This window comes from Prinia subflava, chromosome 3 (assembly GCF_021018805.1).
Source record: "Prinia subflava isolate CZ2003 ecotype Zambia chromosome 3, Cam_Psub_1.2, whole genome shotgun sequence".
In the NCBI taxonomy this organism is placed as follows: Eukaryota; Metazoa; Chordata; class Aves; order Passeriformes; family Cisticolidae; genus Prinia; species Prinia subflava.
The window spans coordinates 56,882,133-56,901,821 of NC_086249.1; the positions used below are offsets into that span (position 1 = coordinate 56,882,133).

A 19,689-nucleotide genomic window follows, 5' to 3' on the forward strand; every position below is an offset into this window, starting at 1 on the left:
CGGGCGGTACCGCCCTGCCGGAGCCGGTACTGGGACCGGCACCGGGACCGGCACCGGGACCTGCCCCGGGACCGCTCCGCCATCACCGCACCGCCGGTGCCGCCCCTACGGGGCAGGGCCGGGCCGCGCCGGACCGGGCGGCGGGGAGGAGCTGCCCGCGCTCCCCGTAGGCAGGACGGGCGGCAGGGCCGGCCCCCTCCCCGGGCTGGGTGGGGTATAGGGGGCCGGGGGCGGAGTAGGGTGAAATAGGGGCGGGCGTGTGTCACCGGGTAGATACCCGCGGCCAGGTACGGGCGGAGGCACTGACGATAGCGGAGTGGATGCGCTCTGGGCTGGTGCTCCTGGGAGTGAGCGCACGAGCAGCCGCCGCCCGCCCGCGGGTCACTCACTCGCCCTGCGCCGGGGCGCGCAGCCCTTCCGCGCCGCGCCCGCCGCCAGCCCCATGGCCACCCGGGTGTTGACCATGACCGCCCGCCTGGGGCCCGTGCAGCAGCCCGAGGAGCCGGTGTTCGCTCAGCTGAAGCCCGTGCTGGGGGCCCGGGAGGCAGCGATCTTCCCCGGAGAGGACCTGAAGCAGCAGCAGCCGCCGCCGCCGCAGCAGCACCCGGGGGGCGGCGGCGGGGGCGGCGGCGCGAACCTGCCGGCGGAGGAGATGGTGCAGGTGAGCAGCGGGCACCGCTCGCGGCCCGCCGGTGGGCACTCGGTGCCCGCACAGCTCCCCGGCCACCGCGCCTCGCCCCGGCGGCAGCGGCCGCTGCGGAGCGGGCGGGACTGGGTGGGGCTGGGCGGCGGACACCGAAGTCCGGGGCTGTGGCGGCAGCGGCAGAGTGTTTGCGTGTGTGTTTGTGTGTGCGGGTGTTCGGGGCAGCGGCCACGCCGCCCATCCCGCCCGTGCGGGGCGCCGCGGAGCGGGGAGCGCTCCCGTGTTCCCGCCGGCGGAGCGCGGCGAGGCGGCCGAGGCGGGGCGCGGGCTCCGGAGGCAGCGGCCGGGGCGGCGGGGGGAGCGGGGCTGCCCCCGCGGGTGTGTTGAAAGCTACAGCTGCTGCCTTCGCACTTGCCCGGCGGCAGAATTAGAGCGGCCGCCTGTCCTCCTCGCCCACGCAAGGAGTCATGTTCGGGGGGCGGGGGGGCAGAGCACACGACTCATTGGTAAGGGGGGACTTCCCAGGACTTTGTGCCTGTCCCAGGAGGCTGTTTGGGAGCGGATCCGCGGGCAAACAGCTGGAGGAGCTAAAAGCGGGAAGGTGCCACCCGCAGCCGGGCTCCAGCCCGCTGGCGGTGCCCGCTCCAGGGGCGGCTCCCCGCGCCCTGCCGGGCACCGGCGCGGCCCGGCTCGGCGGGGAGGGAGCCCCGGTGCCGGGCAGCGCTCTGTCGGGCGCTGCCGTTCCGTGGTGTCTTCCCTCACGAGTAAATAACTCCACGTCTTCAAAGCGAGCTGCCCTCGACTCGTAAACAAGAGCTGGAAAAAGTAGCCTGGCATGTCGGGGCAGATCCAGATCAAAGGGACGGGAAGGCGGCTGTGTTTGTTTGTGGTGTTTACCGGGGGTCTTTGAAGAAAGGTCCTAAAATCCACTTTCGGGCAGAGTTGCTGTTTGTCAGCTGCTTTCGCTTGCGGGGTGCTAAACGGGTCTGGTATGAGCACTCTCTTGACAGGGCAGGGGGGAATGTAGCATTTGCCCACTGGACAGTGCATGATAAATGTTTTGCCGATGACTGTACACCAGTAATGTATAGGTCTCCAGCCACCCACGGATTCCCTCACACTACTGTGCTAAGAGGATGATTTTCCAGTAATTAAAGAGCTCTCCGAGAACCCAGGCATGGATAGGGACATGTTTATCACGCCATTAGACAATTATACACTGCATAGATTATTATTGGTTTAAGTGTAGTCCTGGAAACACTTTACACAAAGGGTACTCTGATGTAGTCAACTCATCTCCTTTTAATTCAATATTATTAATAACTTTACACTTCAGTGTTGTATTTCTAACTTAATCCTGTTTTTCTGCGGATGAAAAATCACGGAAGTATGGAATATATATATGTAAATATAAACATTATTCGAAGTATTAGTAGTCAAATAGTCAGCTGAGGATGTGGCTTTTACAGTTAGCATTTCAAAGAGAAGCGGGTGGAACAGATAGGCAGTCACCCTTGCTGGAGCAGTGAATTCCAGAGCAGGAGATCTGCAGATTAGGCACAGCGCTTGTCACTTCTGCGCCTCGCACTGTCTTTTAGGCATAAAAGATGAAAAGTTTGTCTATGCTGAAACATCAGATATGTCTTAATGTGTGAAGGCTTTGTACCGTATCTCCTTGTCCTTGAAGATGTTGATCAGTGTGCTGATTGTAAAATCAAGCAGGTTTTCATTAGTGTGAGCATTCATAACTTCCTCTGTAGGTGTCTTGCAGCTGGATGAACAGTATTGCCTTTTATTTGTAAAGCTTCACATGACTTGGATGCCATCATTTTTCTTAGCTGGTAACAAATCATGTGGATTATGGTCTGTTTTGTCTTTGTAGACGAGATGTGAAATGGAGAAATACCTGGCACCTCAGCTCCCGCCCGTTCCCGTGATCCCTGAACATAAGAAATACAGAAGAGACAGTGCCTCGGTTGTAGACCAGTTTTTCACTGACAGTGAAGGGTTGCCTTACAGCATCAACATGAACGTCTTCCTGCCCGACATCAGCCACCTGAGAACTGGCCTGTACAAATCTCAGCGACCCTGTGTAACTCACATCAAGACAGAGCCAGTCACCATCTTCAGTCACCAGAACGAAACTACTGCCCCTGCCCCTGCTCCCACTCAGGCCCTCCCAGAGTTTACCAGCATCTTCAGCTCCCACCAAACTCCTGATGTGAACAACATTTTCATCAAGCAGGAGCTTCCTACTCCAGATGTCCACCTTTCCATCACGCCCCAGCAAGGCCAGTTGTATCAGCTCTTGAGCTCGCCGGATTTAGACATGCCCAGCACCACTCCTCAGGCAGCCGTGATGGACTCCCTTAACAATGTCTCCATGCCCTCAGCCATGGCGGGCCTTAACACACTCTCCTCGGCTGTTCCACAGACTGCAATGAAACAGTTCCAGGGCATCCCCCCCTGTACCTACACCATGCCAAACCAGTTTCTGCAGCAGCAGGCCACTTACTTCCCTCCTTCGCCCCCAAGCTCAGAGCCTGGAAGTCCAGACAGACAAGCAGAGATGCTGCAGAATTTAACCCCTCCTCCATCATATGCCGCAACTATAGCTTCCAAGCTGGCGATTCACAACCCGAATTTACCAGCAACTCTGCCCATAACCCCCCAGAACATCCAACCTGTCAGATACAACAGGAGAAGTAACCCAGATTTGGAGAAAAGACGGATCCACTACTGTGACTACCCAGGTAAGCAATCTGTGCCAGAAAATCCCAGCTCTTGCAATAAAAAAAAAAAAAAAAAAAAAAAAAAAAAAAAAAAAAAAAAGGTGTGAATAATCATGGATGAGGTATAAGTGATTTTCTTTAGCTGTGGTCTACACCTAGGGAGAACCAAATAGGTTGTTGTCCAAGTAGAATTTGTCTTCGTCGTTGTTTTATTTTGAGTGGAAGACTCTCACATTCTTTAAATAATCATGCTATTTGTCATTCCGTTGGGCTCATTTTACCATCTTACAATATACGGGCTCTGTAGAAAATACACAATAAAAATTTTGGCCTTCGGTAGTGTGTGACTGTCCAGTACTCATGATGGAGCAGAGGCTCAGTTTGTCCAGTGCAGTACAGCTCTGTTTGAGTTTTCTGGCGCTGCAAGAATAATTTCAGCTCCCGGTAGCCAAGGCCACGGCCATTTTTCCCCGATACGAACAGGAGATTCAGCTGCCCTCATAAATCCATTAAACCCATCTCTGAAAATTGTCCGCAGATGGATTGCCTCTTGCACTGAAGGTGAAGAGGGACCTGACTGTCAGGTGTGCCTCCGTGTAGTACATGGCACCAGATGCAAGGCGTGCACACCCGTTGTAGCGCAGAGAGAAATTGCTGCTCCCCCTTTACCAGCTCTGGGTGCTGTATCTGCCATTCGGTGTGCCATACAATAAATGCCCAGTGGAAGAGTTGTGCTGAGCCCTGGGTGATGATGACATGGAGTCTGGCTTGATCAGGTCTTCTTGGGAATTGAAAAAAAGAGTCCTCTCCTGCTAAATTGTTGACTTACGCATAGCAGGTATTACTGTACGTAGATTGTAGCAGCTAGTCCCCTATATACTACATTACAAAGCAGTAAGTCAACTAGAAACATACATGTTTTTGTCTTTTCTGTGTAAAGCAACATATCTCTAGGAGCGTTCTATATAAAATTTTAAATGGCAAAAATGATGCCAGAAAGTAGTAAAGCTAAATGTGTCCAGATAGTACCCCAGCCCTGAATGGGGAAGTTTAAACAGAGTGTGGAAAGTTTCTGTTCCCCATACTGAAGCCTCTTTGCTTTTTTTGTTTTTTCGTTTTTCTGTTTTGTTTAGGCTGCACGAAAGTTTATACGAAGTCTTCTCACTTAAAAGCGCACCTGAGAACTCACACAGGTATGTGTGTACTCGCTGTCTCTCGTTCGTCCGTGCCTGATGCGTTTCCTGACAAAGCAAGCACGCTGGGTCTGCCAGCTTCCCCCTGTGTTCTCTAGGGTGGTGTGGACAGACTGGCAATTCACCTACAAAATACTTGAGGATTGGTCAGTGAGAAGTAAAATTTGCTTTATTAACGCAGTTTTGTTAAACCTCAGTGGAACTCAAAATAGCTGACAATAAAGTAGATGGAAACTTTCAGTCTAAAATGCCATTAAAGTGTTAAAAAAAAAAATCTTTTTTCCTCCCTGAAGGGTGAATTAAACATACTAAAGATGTTCTACTTTTGAAGATTTATCTGAGTAGATACAGTTTTCTAGCTTGGGCTTTCTTTCTGACCTTTTAGGATTATTTAATCTTAGAGTTTTTCACAAACATCATGAAAACTCCCAAGGTATGTCCATTTCTTTCCTTGACATTAAGTGGGCTTTATTATTTTTTGAAAGACAAGTGGTTCTCCATTTTTTTTTCTTTAAAGGACATAATTTTGATTTTTTTTTTTTTTAGATTTTTTTATTCTATCAGGGAAAGACACTAAAGTGAAGAAAATTTGAAGTGTCAGTGTGTCACAGTTGTTTTCTGTACCCTGATCAAACTCTGCTTGCAGCCACAGAGGCAGTCCCTGTTCCCGGGCCCGCAAGGAGCGGAGCCGATGTTGGTTGTGTGTGGGCTCAGGAGCTGAGTGTGCTGAGGACAGTGGCTGGGAGGTGGAACTGCCCCAGATGCTCTCCCCAGGTGTTCACCTGCTGAGGCAGGGGGAAGAAGGAGAGAGGGAGGGAAGGAAAAAAATATAGCTCACCACCAGCACACCTGAAACTGTTTAGGACAGTTCTTGGCTGGGATCTTGGTACAGAACTACTCATGCTAAATCAGTGAAAAGCACATGAATGATTTTTTAAATAAATTAAATGAAAGGACTGTGACTCCTGTTTTCAGAAGTGAGTGTGAAACACAGTTCTTTTATGTGTGGGCTTTGAATCAGAGCAAAACACGAGTTACAGTTCAAGCAACTTTATTATTGAAGTGGACTGTCAGCGCTACAGCTGTGCCGTTCAAGGAGTGAGTTTTCACCTCAACTGAAATCAAAACTTGGCCTGAACTATGGTCTAACAAAATGTTTCACTCTCTCTGTGGGAAAAAAAGGCCTTTTTGTTGGGCAGCTATTATAAATGGATTGTTAGATTGTTGTAAAGAGGTTGAGTATGTCCAGGCTAAGTGTTACTAAAGAAATCTTGTTTTCAGAAATGAAAGTTACTTGTGTTGTACAGTGAAAAATTAAAAGCAAGTAGAAGATTGTTTTGCATAAGTGACAGACCAAACACCAACATCGTTAAAAATATTCTTAATATGTAATCACTACTTACTCGCTTGGAGTAAGTTTAGTAGGAAAGGAATATTTTCATGAGGCTGTAAGTCTGAGTAGTGTCAGAGAGTAGAATCCCTGTTTAATAAATAATCTGTAAATTTAAGTGTATGATTTCCCCTTGCGCACTTCAGCCAGGAACTAAATACCAGTTTTAAATATCTTGATTGCTATTACAAAATAACTAAGAAGAGAGATAAATGCAAAGTTTTAGACTAAACATTAACACTACATAGTCAGCATTTGAAATGAACACTTTTCCTTTTTTAAATCAATCTATGTGTTTTTCTGTACCTTGGGTAGTAATGACTTCAGAGTTTACAAAGTTAGTTCTTGTATGCGTAGAAATACATACCTCAGTGCTAGCGAATATTACTTAGGGTCACTAATGTTTATTGTTGCCTTCACTTTTTTACCTAGAAATGTGGATAAATGTGCAGAGGTTAGAGGAGCTGATGTATTCATGGAAACAAGAATGTTGTTTTAGATAAAAATCTAGTGAACTTAAGCAGGTCTGTAATACAAAGGGTCTTCTGGGGAGGTGAATGAAGGGATAAACTGTCTAAAGCGTGCATTACATGCAAGAATGTGAGTCTGTATCCTGTTACCTGCAGTATTTCAGAGTTTGGATTAGTTTAACTCTCCTGAATATTCACTTCATACTTGAAGATTTCCAGCAGCGATTCTGATCTCTGCCTTAACATACGATTCAAGTGTGTTTTAAGAGTCAAATCTCTGATTTAATGTTTGATCAGTTAAGGAATGCTAAAGTAAAGGAGTGCAAACTCGGAAACCTGTGAAATTGTTCAGCTTTCTCTAAGAGTGCAAGGGAATCTTGCTATTTATCTCCGTAGAGGTTGATGCCGAGGGCTAAATTAGAGGATGTGCCTCTGTTCATCCCACCCCCCCAGGACTGTGAATTCATACAACACTAATAAGTTTTGATTTTTTTTAGTTTTAAAACATTTTTAAAGGACTCTGTGAAGCTTTTACCTTCAAAGTCTAAAGCAAATGTCACGTAAGCCGTTTTAATAAAGTTGTGTGTGATATTCTTTCAAATCCCTTCAGGGATAGCAGACCTGTTTATCTGGCTAAACCCGTTCTTTAGTAATCATGGACCACTGAAGTTGTTCTCTCTGTATTCTTAGTTTCTTAACAATACCTTTTAAAATTGGCTGCAGTCTCTCTCATCCCAAGCAGTCCCTGCCCTTCTCAGCAATCTGTCATCTTAAAATAAAAGAGCCTGCAGCAAAGTTTGTCTGCCATTAAAAGTCAAGACAGACCTCATGATTTTCCCTTTGTATTGGAAAATCTCAGCCTTTTCACAGTATTTATTCAGCAGCCTTTCTCTTCTGAAAGGCTTTCCCTGGGTTTAGTAGATGTTTTTTGAGAACAAACCTAAGGGAAATGTTACTTTTGATAGATGGAATGTAGGCTGTAGTCTATTTTTTTTTTTTCAGTTTAGAAGTGAATACAGTGTCAGATTTTATAAACTACATCTAAACAAAACTATAGGAAATGGACAAGAGGAAAATCTCGTGTATTTTTCTTCTTAGGTGTTCCCAAGCTGTTGACCTTACACCAGGTCAGGTGGTATAAAGTGATAGAGTTATGCTGATTTAATGTAGTTACACTGGACTCTTGCTGTTGATCAGGAATTCAGTATTCCCGTTAAGAGCTTAGATAGGGTTATGTATTTGTACTGGTTGCTGAAGCAGGCACATGTTTTTCTTTCCTTACGTTATGCTTTTAGCATTTTTTCACGATGGAATAAATTTTAGTTGGTAAACTGGCAACCCCAAAACAGAATATGAACAAAGGTTTGAGTGTTGAAAAGATACAGAATGCTTTTCATCTGTTTCTGTGCAGTTCTGGAGCAGGTGTGGTGGTACATTTTAATATATCTCAAATTACTTCAGTATGAAGTGTCACTTCTGAATTTGATGTTGGTTACTTCTGAAACAGGTAAAATGGTATTCAGTATTATGAAGTACCTATTGGAACATCTTTCAGAACAGGTTGGATTTTTGACCTTTTGAAGCAGGGAGTTTCTTTTAAAATAATATTACCTGTTCGTCACGGAACAAGTTCTGTTTCGTACCCGGCATTGTGCAACTGCGGTATCTGATGTGTGAGGGGGTTGTGCCTTTATCACGGGCTGTTCAGCAGCAAAGCCACCTGAAAGCTCTGGCATAACAGCTGGATGCCCAAATTGAAACGTGTGCCAGATCTCAGGGAAAAGCAGTTACTTGCATATTGCAGATGAACGTCATTCAGCTCTTCTTCTGGCATCCGAGTATATGCATATTTATCAAGGAATCATTTAGAAACAGAGGTTCTATAATGTATCCCTTTAGATTTCTTTGTATGCCAAACATTTTAATTGTGGATGTTGACTGTTGGCTGTGCAGGCATCTGAAATACCATACCTGTATGTTACCTGTAATGCTGCAGAACAGCTGGCTACAGGGTCAGGGGGGTTAATTGTTAATTATTTTTGTGAGCAGCTGCACACTTCAGAATTGTGTATGTTTTTAGAAAATCTGTGATTGTTTTGAACACATCAAGGCACGCACATTGTGGACATTTTCCAGCTGCATACTGGTTTTCCGTATACAGAGTCTTTGTACAGGCATGTTCTCTGGTCACATGGTGGGCTTGCCATTAATAGTTTCTAGCATTAACTGCAGAACTATTTCATCTCTATCTATAGATCTAGCTTGTATTTGGTGATGGGAAGTGGAAGCCGAGATAACTCAAGAGAAATGGCGTTTCTCAAATGAGATGCACTCAAAATACTTCCACTGTCCCTGGTTATTTCAAATGTTTATATAGGCATGAAACAGCTGCTGACTTGTGTGGTTCCTCAAGGTGTTAAACATTTTATTTTATTTTAGATCTCTGCCTCAATAGATCCAGAATTAGACTGATGGTACATCAGAATTAGAACCAGTTGTAAGCAGTAGATCTCAGCAGTCCCTGGGACTTGGCGCTCTCAGTTCACCATACCTGTGTAGGGACACTCATTAAGGGTGGTGCCATTTGCCTGGGAATTCAGGATACCTCTGGTTCAGAAGGGAAAACAGCAGCAGTTGGGCTCCTGCTGGAAGAAAAGCACTTGGGGGAAAAAAATGTAGGAACTCAAATGATACCGAGACCTTGGTGAGAGATTTTGCTCATAGTGCACAGATGAGGAATGGCGGCCCCAAAAGACTCTGCCTTGCTTGTGGTTGCAGCCATAGCAAACCTCATCCTCAAATCGTGAAAACAGCAATTAAGTAATACTTCTGTGCAGATCAGCTTCTTTGACCTGTTAAATGGGTCAGTTGCATAGATTACACTTCAAGGAGCTGTCAGTAAATGCCATCATTGATAGAGACCGTAAGGAAAAGTGCAAGAGAGTTAAATAAAACTGTTGACAAAGTGCATTAAAGTGCAGTGTTGCTAGACACTGTTGAAGGGTATGTTAGTATCTTTTATTTATGAATTCTGCTAAATCCATTAGTTGCCTGTGTGAGAAATGGAAGAACATTATTTTCCTGTGCAAACCACAGTTTAAGGGAAAATAATGCATTTTTTCAAACACTTCATGAATTATCTCAGGCCTTGGGAATAATTGATCTGGTTCTTTATCTGCTGTCATAAGCTGAATGGGGAGTGTTTGAATGTGTTGGCTCAAAAGAGGTTGAAATCTTAGAAGCATAAACCTAAATTTTATTTAAATATTACTGATCATTCTCACTGGCATCCTGCACAGAACTTTTATGAACCAGGAATCAAATTCCAAGGTGTCAGGTGAGGGTATTCCTGTTAGATTTTAGATACTGAAAAGAAAAGCCTAATATTTTCTTTTTGATTAAAAGCCTAGAAAGTCCCTCTAAGCATGAAAGCTTAAAAGAACTGTTGTTTCTGTCAATTGCTCCCTGAGAGGATTAAACTTCGGTTCCAGGATATTTGATTCTTGATAAAGAAACTGTTGACCTAAGAGACTGGCTTTAAATATAGTTCATTTTGAGACCGCCCTACATAGGCTAATATAGCCCCAAGATTCACAGCAATTGCCAGTGATTAAAACTTTCCATTATTTGATCAGACATTCCTTATTGTAATTAATTTCTGAGGCTTGACTGGGACGATTGACTCCTGGTTCCAGCCAGGGTAGTGTGTTGCTTGTTGTTTGTTAGATGACCTGCACCTCCCATTGGTGAAAGATTAGAAACATTTAAGTAATGTCCTAGTTTAGTCTGAGTATCTTGGTAGCCGCATTCCTGTCCTGTCAGGCTGCATTATTTATATTCAGGGATCTCTAACAACTCTGATTAAGGACATATTAAAACCTTTGATTTTGGCAAGTGTACAGTGCTTTGCTTTGAGTTAAAATACCTTTAATGTATTACTTTAATTTTTTTTTCTTTTGGTGTGTGTGCCTACAGTAGATGGAAATCTGGAAGTCTACAGTATGTGTTTAATAAATTCCAGTTTAAGAGCACCTCTTATCTGACTGTACAAAAGCCAGTGTTATTGGTGAGAGAGCTAAAGAGCAGTTCTTATACCACAGGCATAGGTGAGGAAATGTGTTCTTCAGCACAGGATGTGTAGACACAGCCATGCGCCCCAAATGGCATGGGTTTCTTATAAACCTACTTAAAAAAAATTCCTTTGCCCTGTGTTTGCATATCTCCTTGAAGAGAGACCACCTCTGTTAAGACAGAATGTTATACCAGAAAGAAAATAAACCATTGCACAGGGCAGTCAAGATTCCCCACTAATCCTTGAACTGCGTAAGACAACACTTAGCAAAATAAGAGTGCTTCTAGCACTGGTGGGAGTGCTGAGAAGGTAATGCCTCCTGCACCTCTGTAGTCAGACTGTGAATTCTTTGCACGGTCCTCTTTGATCACCAGTGAGTTGTCTTTTATTCCTGTTCATGCTTCATTTATCAGTGATCGGACTTTGTGCTGAGCTCAAAGCTCTCTGTTACAAAACTCTTAAAATGCTGTTTCATTGTGAAGTAGTATTTGATGGTACCCCTTTAGCCACTGCTATAGTAGGCCGAGACTTAATTGCATTTAAAAGTGTGCAGTATATGTTGCTCATTCATTTGTGGATGGATGTTTCAAGGACTAAATTTGTTTTGTCACTGAAAGAATAAGCTGGCTGTGCCTGGCTTGCTGTCAGCCCTCTCATCCATCTCCATCTTGAACAACTGAGAATTTTAGTGCACTAAAGATATTTTAAACACCTGAGGGGTTATTTATTTTGAAAATCCAGCTTTCTGTTCTTTCTCATAAAAAACCCCAAAACCAAACCAAGATGGTCCTTTTAATGATGACTACAGCACTTAGCACTTAGTCAGTAAGAGAAAGAAGATTTGATTTTGGGTAAATGTTGGGAGCAAAAACCTTCTGAATGCTTGCAGACATACAGCCCCAGTAACTACTTTCAGGTCCAGTCACAGAGTCAGAGTTTAAAACTGTGGTGCTGTGGGCTAGAGAAACACTGTTTCGAGCAAACTAAAACAGAAAAAACCATTTCATTTGTTGTTATTTTTTTTTCTAAAATTTGAGGCTATAGCTTATCAAGAAATTAAGACAACTGATCTTAACATATGAAAAATATGAAAACAAATACACCAGAAAGCTTTGAGACAACACAAATCTTTTAAATTATCTGTTTTAAAGCTGAACATGATAAAGGTTATGTACATAACTGGTGCAGTTTTGGTACAGAAACTTTACTTTGCCTGGCACAATTTTATCACACCTACCTGAATATTTTTTAAGGCCAACCACTTACTACTAGAAATAATTCAATAATAAGCACAAGTAATATTAAAATGATGTCTACACTGCAGGGTGGGGGGACTGTCTTTATACTTTTATACCCTTATGAGCTGTAATCAGGTGTTGTGATTTTGGTTTCTTTGAAAAGTGTACTGGTTGTTATTCTGTAAGGAAGCTCCAAACTCGCTGCTCTGACAGAAATCTCTGAGGAAACAAGTGAAGTTGCAGGCAGTGGCTGGTGTAATACCTGTATTTGGATTTCTGCATACCAATAGGGTTACCTAACTTTAGGTTTGAAAATCCAGCCCTTGCTGTTTACAATTTTATTTTGAAAGAAAGCCATCCTAGCAGTGAATTGCAGAATTAAAGTCATGAACCCCTTTGGTGAAATAAGGAAGCTTATTTTCTTGTGAATGAGGAGATTCGTCAATAGTGGAGTCTGTCAGTGACTTGTTTTTTCCAAACAATTTTAAACAGAGACATGTTCTTGAGCAGAGGCTGCGTGTTGAAGATAGAGGGTGTCTTCAAAATGACTGTCTCCCCCCCACTGGTGGCACTGTGCCTTACCCAAGTGAGCATGGCCATGAGGATTGCTGCCAGTGACTGGAGCTAAATGTTAGGAAAGCAGTTGGTGCATTTTGACACAACTGAACCAGAAGATAAATTAAAAGGAGAAGAGGCAACACAGTGTGTGTACTTTACTGGTCCAGACCACTCTCCTGTGGTGTTGATAAGAAACTCGAACCATGGGATCTGCTGAGGGAGATTTTATCTGTTAAAGTGGCTGGTTAGCATAGCATGTTATATGTGAACATCTAAATGTCTTTTTGACATCCTTGTAATCTCACAGCATTGTAAATAATTTTTTTATAACAAATGGACACTTTGGAAGCAGAATAGTCTCCTTTCAGGTTAAACTCCCTTATCTCTTGCTGCGTGCTTTGCTTTAAAAGACCTTCCAATCTAAACATTAGGGCTTAAAATTTCTATGCTCAAATACAAGTCTCATTCTCATGCTCCACAAATGTGTTTTTTTAAAACTGGAGAATGGATACATATTAAGAGCTGAAGAACTTAAAAATATGTTTTGTGATGTATAAGCCAGCAAGATATTTTAAACCATTGATACTGGAAGGAGGTTGTGCAGAAATCCAATTAAACTTATGAAATCCCTATCCTGTTGAAGTATAATTTAAAGGAAAGCAGTTCTGTTTCCCAGAAGTGCTGTGTATAATATTTCTGGCTTGGGAAGAAAGGGTTGGAGTGTGCTATTTGGCTGGAAATCGGTACCAGCTTCCTCCATGGTGTTTTAGTTGAACAGTGTTGACATTCTAACAAATCCCGTGGAAGCTCCCCTGAAGTGGAGGAGTTAGCTGTTTTCTTGCTTTTACAGTGAAATATCTGTTTGATACCGCGATCATGTTCCAGTAACTGAGCCGTACTGCCCTCGTGTTTGATGATCAGTGGCATTCTTGGTTTAACACCCTATAGAAGCCCTAAATTGCTGGAGGAAAACCAAATACTTCTGAAACTTTACAACTACTGTATTTCGCACAATAATTAAAGTAAACAAATCTTACATTACTATGTGGCCAATGAAAACAGTGGATAAAGAGTTCAGTGTCCCTTGTTGTGTATACCTGCTTTTTAAAAAAGTAAGTCTTCAACCCAGATTTCTCAGAGCTTTAAAGTCAGTGCAGCAGAGTGGGATCACTTCAGAAAATATGAAACCCTTTTTGCCTCGCTTGCAGGAACTTAAACCAAATTCTTATTTCTGCTAAATGACAAAAAGCATGTATGTAGGTTGAGAGAAAACACTAGCAGCTAGTTGTTCTTCTGCTTGCTCTGAAGGAGTGAAAATTAATCTCTAGCTACTTTTTTTTTTTACCCCCCCTTCCTCCTTGCTCAAAAGGAAAACATTTAAAATTGATTCAGTTCTTAAATAGAACTTTCCAGCGGAAACTAGCATTACAAACATAGATATTCAGTATTTTACCCTTAGGATTTATTCAAAATAATCCAGGCCTCTACACTGACACTAAAAAATATATATTTTCCAATTCTCACTGTTGGCCAAAGCAGGGGTTAAAAGCAGCGTTCTGGCTTTAATTTCCAGTACATAAAAGTAACACTATTAAAACAATCTGAGTAAGGCACCAGCTTGTTGCCTCTGCTCATCCCCTGAGCAGGCTTGGCTTAGCTCAGGTCTGCAGAAGTCTGCCAGCAAGCAGTGTTGCTGTTCTGCATGGCACTGCATGATCTTTTCCCTGGAGCAACGCTGTTGCCCAGGAGAATTCGTGGCTGTGGCAGGCAGTGATGTCACCATGACAGTGTGGTGAGTTTCTGAACAGTGTCTCTGCAAAGCTGAGTGCCCTGGAGTTTGATGGGGGTTCTGGCTGTGGCACCCAGCAGGGCACAGGGGTCGCCGCCGCCCGGACTGCCGGCATGCCGGCACTTCCTCTGCCGGGAGCCTTCACAACACCTGCTGACACTTGCTTGCGTGTTAGGAAAAGTTTTAATGGGAGACAGCTTTTGTTGTTGTTGTTGGGACTCTGACAGGGTCAGGTGTCACCTACACAGGACAACTTTGAGGCTGCTTGTACAGTGCAGCCTAGTCCGAGACTCAGTCAAAGTTGCGTGTGCTTCATACCACCTCCGTGCCAGGCTTGGGAATGGATCTTAATCTCTGGGCCCCCATTCCGGTCCCGTCTGGATATTCCTAGGCTTTTGTTAACTAGTGCTACTTTCCTGCCCTCTTTGCCTTCTCTGTCATTCCTTGTATAACTCTGCAAAGCACAAGAAGAAGCATTTGGAGTAGATAGAGACCTGACTGTATATGCTCTCCCTGGACAGTGAGGGTGTCAGGCCCACAGCACTGTGAGTTCAGTGTCAAGTATAATGTGGCTGTTTGGAGTGAAGACTTTTAAAGAAGAATTTAAAGCAAACAGGGAGAAAAAGAGAAAGAAAGGAGGAAAATAAATACACCGTCTCTAAATTAAGACATTTCAAATACAGGAGTAATACTTTTGTGTAACCTCTGTGTGTGCATGTGTCCTTTAACACAGAGTATTCAAAGATATCTCCCTGGTGCTGTGCCTTTGGATCAGCAACACAGGTTTATCCAGCCTCCATTGTTAACTCAGTTAAAATACATTGAGGATCATCTATATAGTGCAAAAGATCCCTCACTGAATAGAGATCTTTCCTGTAATTCTACTGTGAAGATCAAATGTGTTCTTAGCTGGCTTCACTGGTGCTAGAAAAGCTTTGCATACTGGATTTGAATGAAATCTGTATTTTAAGCCTACAGTATGTGTTGCAGGGAGCAAAAAAGAACCCTGTATAATAGATCATTCCTGTCTTCAATCGGCATCAGAATTTACTCTGAGTAAATTCAGAGTGTTAATTCAGCTGTGACAGAAATCTCTGATGATTCCTGTTCTGATCTGTGATCCACTGAATACTTAAAAATTCTGTGAGAGGTGATGCCAGGCCCTTGTTTTTCCTAAGGGATGTTATGTTTCCACCGTGATTTAAATAAATCCCAGTTGCTGTTGATGCAAAGAGATTGTTGGATGGGTGGGTGGTTAGTTTTTCTTGAAAAGATCTGATTCTGGTTGTGACAGCACTTGCCAGTACAAAGTCACATCCCCATTGTGAGCAAAGGGCTGGTTCGAAACTCATTAGTAGATGAGAAGTTTCCAGTAGATCAGATGAAGCAGTAGAAACCCCCAGACAAAAGCAGATTCATAATTTTATCTGCATGATAAATAAGTCCCTCTGAAGTAACGTTTTGGAGCTTCTTAGATGGTGTTACCTGCATAACTGATGCAGAATAAACACTCTGATTGCAGGATACTGACCCCTCTCATTCTTCCATGTGCATGTGTGGTAGTAAAACAGGGAAAAGTGGGAGGCACTTCACTCTGCAGTAGGATTGAGACTGTTAGTGTAAAGGATTGGGACCAGTGGAGACGTAGATCTGTAAGGTGGATTAGAAAGAACTGTTTGAAAAGCTCAGCTTTGGTCAGTTTCTGCTCCAGATGAAGCTGCTGCCACGTGCTTTGATACTCTGTTTTCTTTCTCTTCTTGCCAAATGGGTCAAATTAATACAAAATGTATAGTTAGTAATTCACTCTCCCAACTGTAAGGTGTTTTTGTGAAACAACATCAAACATTAACCTCTTTATTTATATGAGGCTTGCTTGTATGGTGGCATTATGCTCACACAAGCTCCTTGCCAGGTGTGCATCCCTGTGTAAAATTCTGGTTTCACACAGAAATCGTCATGGCTTTGTGACTCCATATTTCTCCCATTTCGACAAACACCTGTAAATTGTAGGTATGCTTAAAATACTGTGCTTCTAGTTCTAAAATGGATGAATGCGAACATTTCAGGTTCCTGGGCTGGTGTATTCAAGACTAGGTGGATATTCTGAAGTTGCTGCTGTAACATGGCAAGTTTTCAGAGATGCCATGTTTTTCCTGCGTCAGTACAGACTGCTGAAGACAGCAAGCACTTGCCACCTTGAAATATGGCTATTTAAGCGCCTGATTAAACACATTTTGTTCTGAAAATAGGTGTTTTGAACTTGGAGGTGCTTTGTCCTATTTATAGCTAGCCCTAGGCAGGATACCGCGAGTTTTTATTGCTTGTGACATTTTAGAAAATACTATCCCCGCTGTGTTTGTAGCACACTGTGCCCCTTTCTTCACACATCAGAAGCTCTAGAACAGACCTGCACACTGCAAAGAATCCTTATAGAAGTCTTCTTTCCCGTTTCAGACCTCTTAAAAAAGCACTGTAAAACTTAACTTACCCATTTTTGAAAGGTGCAAGTGTAAGTTACAGACCAGGCTAGATTGTCACATGAGGTTGCTTTTTTCCCCCCACTCCCTCTCATACTGTGGTGAGTGTATAGAATCATGTTCTGGTCTCATGCAGGCTTTTTAACTCTGCATTTTGGTACCATAGCTGTCTCCAGTTGGCAGGTTTGAAAGCTTTGTACATTTTAATGAGGTATTAAATCCCATTTTCAGGAGCAAAATGTGCTGAAAAAACCAAGGGGGTGTTAGTCTGGGGCCTGATGAATAGAGCTGTGAACAATTAGGACGGGTCAGCTCCTCGTTTGTAGTGGAAGAGTGATGCCGTTCCGTGTGGACTGGCGTGGGTTGTCTGCTGAGGGGTGGCAGCTGACAGCTCCGTGTCTCTGTGCTCTGTTGCAGGTGAGAAGCCCTACAAGTGCACGTGGGAGGGCTGCGACTGGAGGTTCGCCCGCTCGGATGAACTGACGCGCCACTACAGGAAGCACACGGGGGCAAAGCCCTTCCAGTGCGCCGTCTGCAACCGCAGCTTCTCCCGCTCCGATCACCTGGCGCTCCACATGAAGAGGCACCAGAACTGAGAGCCGGACTGCTCCTGGAGGCTGTTCTGTATCTATGCAATTTCCTATGGACTCACGACATACAACTGAAATCAGTTGAGTTTTTTGAGTATATCCATTTAAAAGAGATCTCGAAAGGAACTGGAAATGTATATTTTGTATATTTATGCAGAAAGGGAAGACACTGTATCACAATTACCAGAGTGTTCAGTCATTTGTTTGCTTTCATGATGTATATGGCTTTAGGCAGCAGGTTTCATCTCTTTACAAGTATTATATCTTGACATGTTGCAGCTTTATACTTTTTTTCTTCCTCTTGCAGTGTTTTGACCAAAGCACTGTCCTTATTGTGACAATGTTTAGTAAACGAATTAACGAGAGGATGCAGATGAATGCACACAGTGGAAAAGCCATGAACTGTAATCTGTCAGGTTTTTACTGGACATACTTAAGTACATGTGGGTTTTTTTGTTGTTGTTGTTTTTTTTTTTTAATGTTAAGCCATTCTGTGGATATAAAATACATAGAAAAATTCATAAACAGCCATAGAACAAAGCATTTTGTTCTGTGTGTTGCATGTTTGCTATGACAAAGATTTTGTAAATATGCAAATCAGCTTTTTAGGTTTAATACAAAAGTTTTCTAAGAAACATCTGAAAAAAGCAGTTGTTTTACATTTGATAACATGGCACATTTGTAAGAAGAGTTACTTAAATACCTCTCAAAATAGTACCAGTTTAGTCAGATGTTTTGTACCTGTTAAGTCAATGGTGTGCACTGAATATTCAAAGCAGGAGTTTGTTTTCAAATTGCATAAAAGGGCAAAACATGCAGAATGAACTGTAAAGTCAATATTGGAAGCTGAAACAGCGGGGATAGTTAAAATGAACACAGAATGTTAAACCTCTTACTATAAGCTAAACTTAGTATCACTTTAAAAAGAAGGATTTAGGATGCAGTTTTCATACATGTTAAGCTGGTTCAGCGCTGGTTCAGTATGATCTAGTTTTGTGTGGATATTGGATGTAATTTACTAGAAGGTAAAGGATACAGTAATTTTTTTAAAAATTACAGTGTAGTTTAGTTAATCCACTGTTCAGATTGACACATGCAGGGAAAAATTTACTGCTGACAGAAGTAGCTGAAACTCCACTGAAGACAATGAGATGGTGCCCTTTTATGCTAACAATGACTTTGGTCCACCGTGCTCAGCCATGAAATTGTAGATGGAAGGCCAAAGATGAGGTTAGACCAGGTAGGATTTGGCCAGACAACAGGAGAAAACCAAACAAACCTAATAAGTGTCTGAACTTCACAAGCCGTAACATTAAGCTGTCAACCAAAGGCTAGAATAGACAATCAAAATACCAAAAAAGGGTCTTGCAGGAAAACCTAGCTTTGTTAAAACTGTTGTTTGTCTTTATTTATTTGTGGTATATGATAGACTCTTTTTTTTTAAGATAATTTTACATACACTTGATAAATTATAGTTTTGTTTGTTATAGTTAGAAATGTTGCTCTCAATGTAAATAGTTGACAAACGATGTAAATAATTTTGTAAGGCTTCAAATGTTTATACGTGGAAACACATGCAGAAATTGGTTGCTGTTTTGCTTCTTTTGCCTCCCCCCTACCTTATTTTTGTATTGTGGTATTTCCTATGCAAATGATGGAGCAAACAGCTGTATAGTTGTAGAATGTTTTGAGAGAGAATGAAATCGTTTATATATAAAGACTTTTTTTTTTTTTTTGCAAAATAAAACAAAGTGCCTAATGTGTGTGTGCGTGCATGTGCTCTCTCTGGCTCCTGACAATGAAAGTTCTGTGTTTTGCAGTGGAAGCTGGAAATCATGACAATATTAAGCAAAGAATGTCTGTTCTACATAGGGACTGCCTCTTTGGAAAGTACCTGGCACTTCTGCATCCTGCCCTGATGAAAGTAATAAATGTGAAGGGATAAGGGTTGGTGCTTTTCTGCCATCTGAACTTAAAAGGAAGTGACCGGTTGCCTGAAAATAGTTATCATTGTCCATCCACAGTGGCATGATTGGAAATCAAGGTACCTGTTGGGTGTATAGAAGTATACAAATTCCTTCCCACTTTCAAAATTGTTAATACCTATTCTCACTCATCAATAGTGTTGTCCAAAAGAAATTTGTCACCAAAAAGTTCCTTTCATGCCCTAGAAAGGCAGGAAGGTCCCACAGCAGCACTATGCAGTGCCTCCCATATCTCTGTCTTTTCTGTGTTTCTCTCATGGAAGTGGAAGTACAGTTCACATGAAACATTCAAGTGGTTGTGTATGTTCAGTTCTGAACATACATCTCTTTTCTTTCCTCCAAACTTCAAGAGAAAAGGCATGCTGGGCTTTTAAAAAGAAAATAAATTTAAAACCAAAGAAAGAGTCAGTTTAAATATAGTTTGTTAGCAAATGTTAATATTCAAACCAGTCATTTATTCAAAATTCCATTATTGTCTTATAAGCTCTGATTCCTGTATCCTTTCTTGAAATTCTATGTTCTTTCCTTAGAATCAAACTTTGATTTTTCTTC

At 42.8% G+C, this 19,689-nt stretch overlaps 1 protein-coding gene across 1 annotated transcript; it reads left to right on the top strand.

Annotated features, from left to right (window-relative positions):
* The first annotated feature begins 267 nt into the window (after nucleotides 1-267).
* On the top strand, nucleotides 268-18,913 carry KLF5 (KLF transcription factor 5). Its single transcript, XM_063392218.1, has 4 exons — nucleotides 268-661; nucleotides 2,526-3,396; nucleotides 4,509-4,568; nucleotides 16,980-18,913. The coding sequence occupies exons 1-4, from the start codon at nucleotides 443-445 to the stop codon at nucleotides 17,156-17,158; spliced, it is 1,329 nt and encodes a 442-aa protein (XP_063248288.1). The 5' UTR covers nucleotides 268-442; the 3' UTR covers nucleotides 17,159-18,913.
* Nucleotides 18,914-19,689: the final 776 nt, after the last annotated feature.

Excerpts from the sequence above, each read along its gene's own strand:
- KLF5 (XM_063392218.1), top strand. The coding sequence starts at position 443 with ATGGCCACCCGGGTGTTGACCATGACCGCCCGCCTGGGGCCCGTGCAG. Across the intron at positions 662-2,525 it reads CGGCGGAGGAGATGGTGCAG|ACGAGATGTGAAATGGAGAA; the intron begins GTGAGCAGCGGG and ends TTGTCTTTGTAG. Across the intron at positions 3,397-4,508 it reads CCACTACTGTGACTACCCAG|GCTGCACGAAAGTTTATACG; the intron begins GTAAGCAATCTG and ends TGTTTTGTTTAG.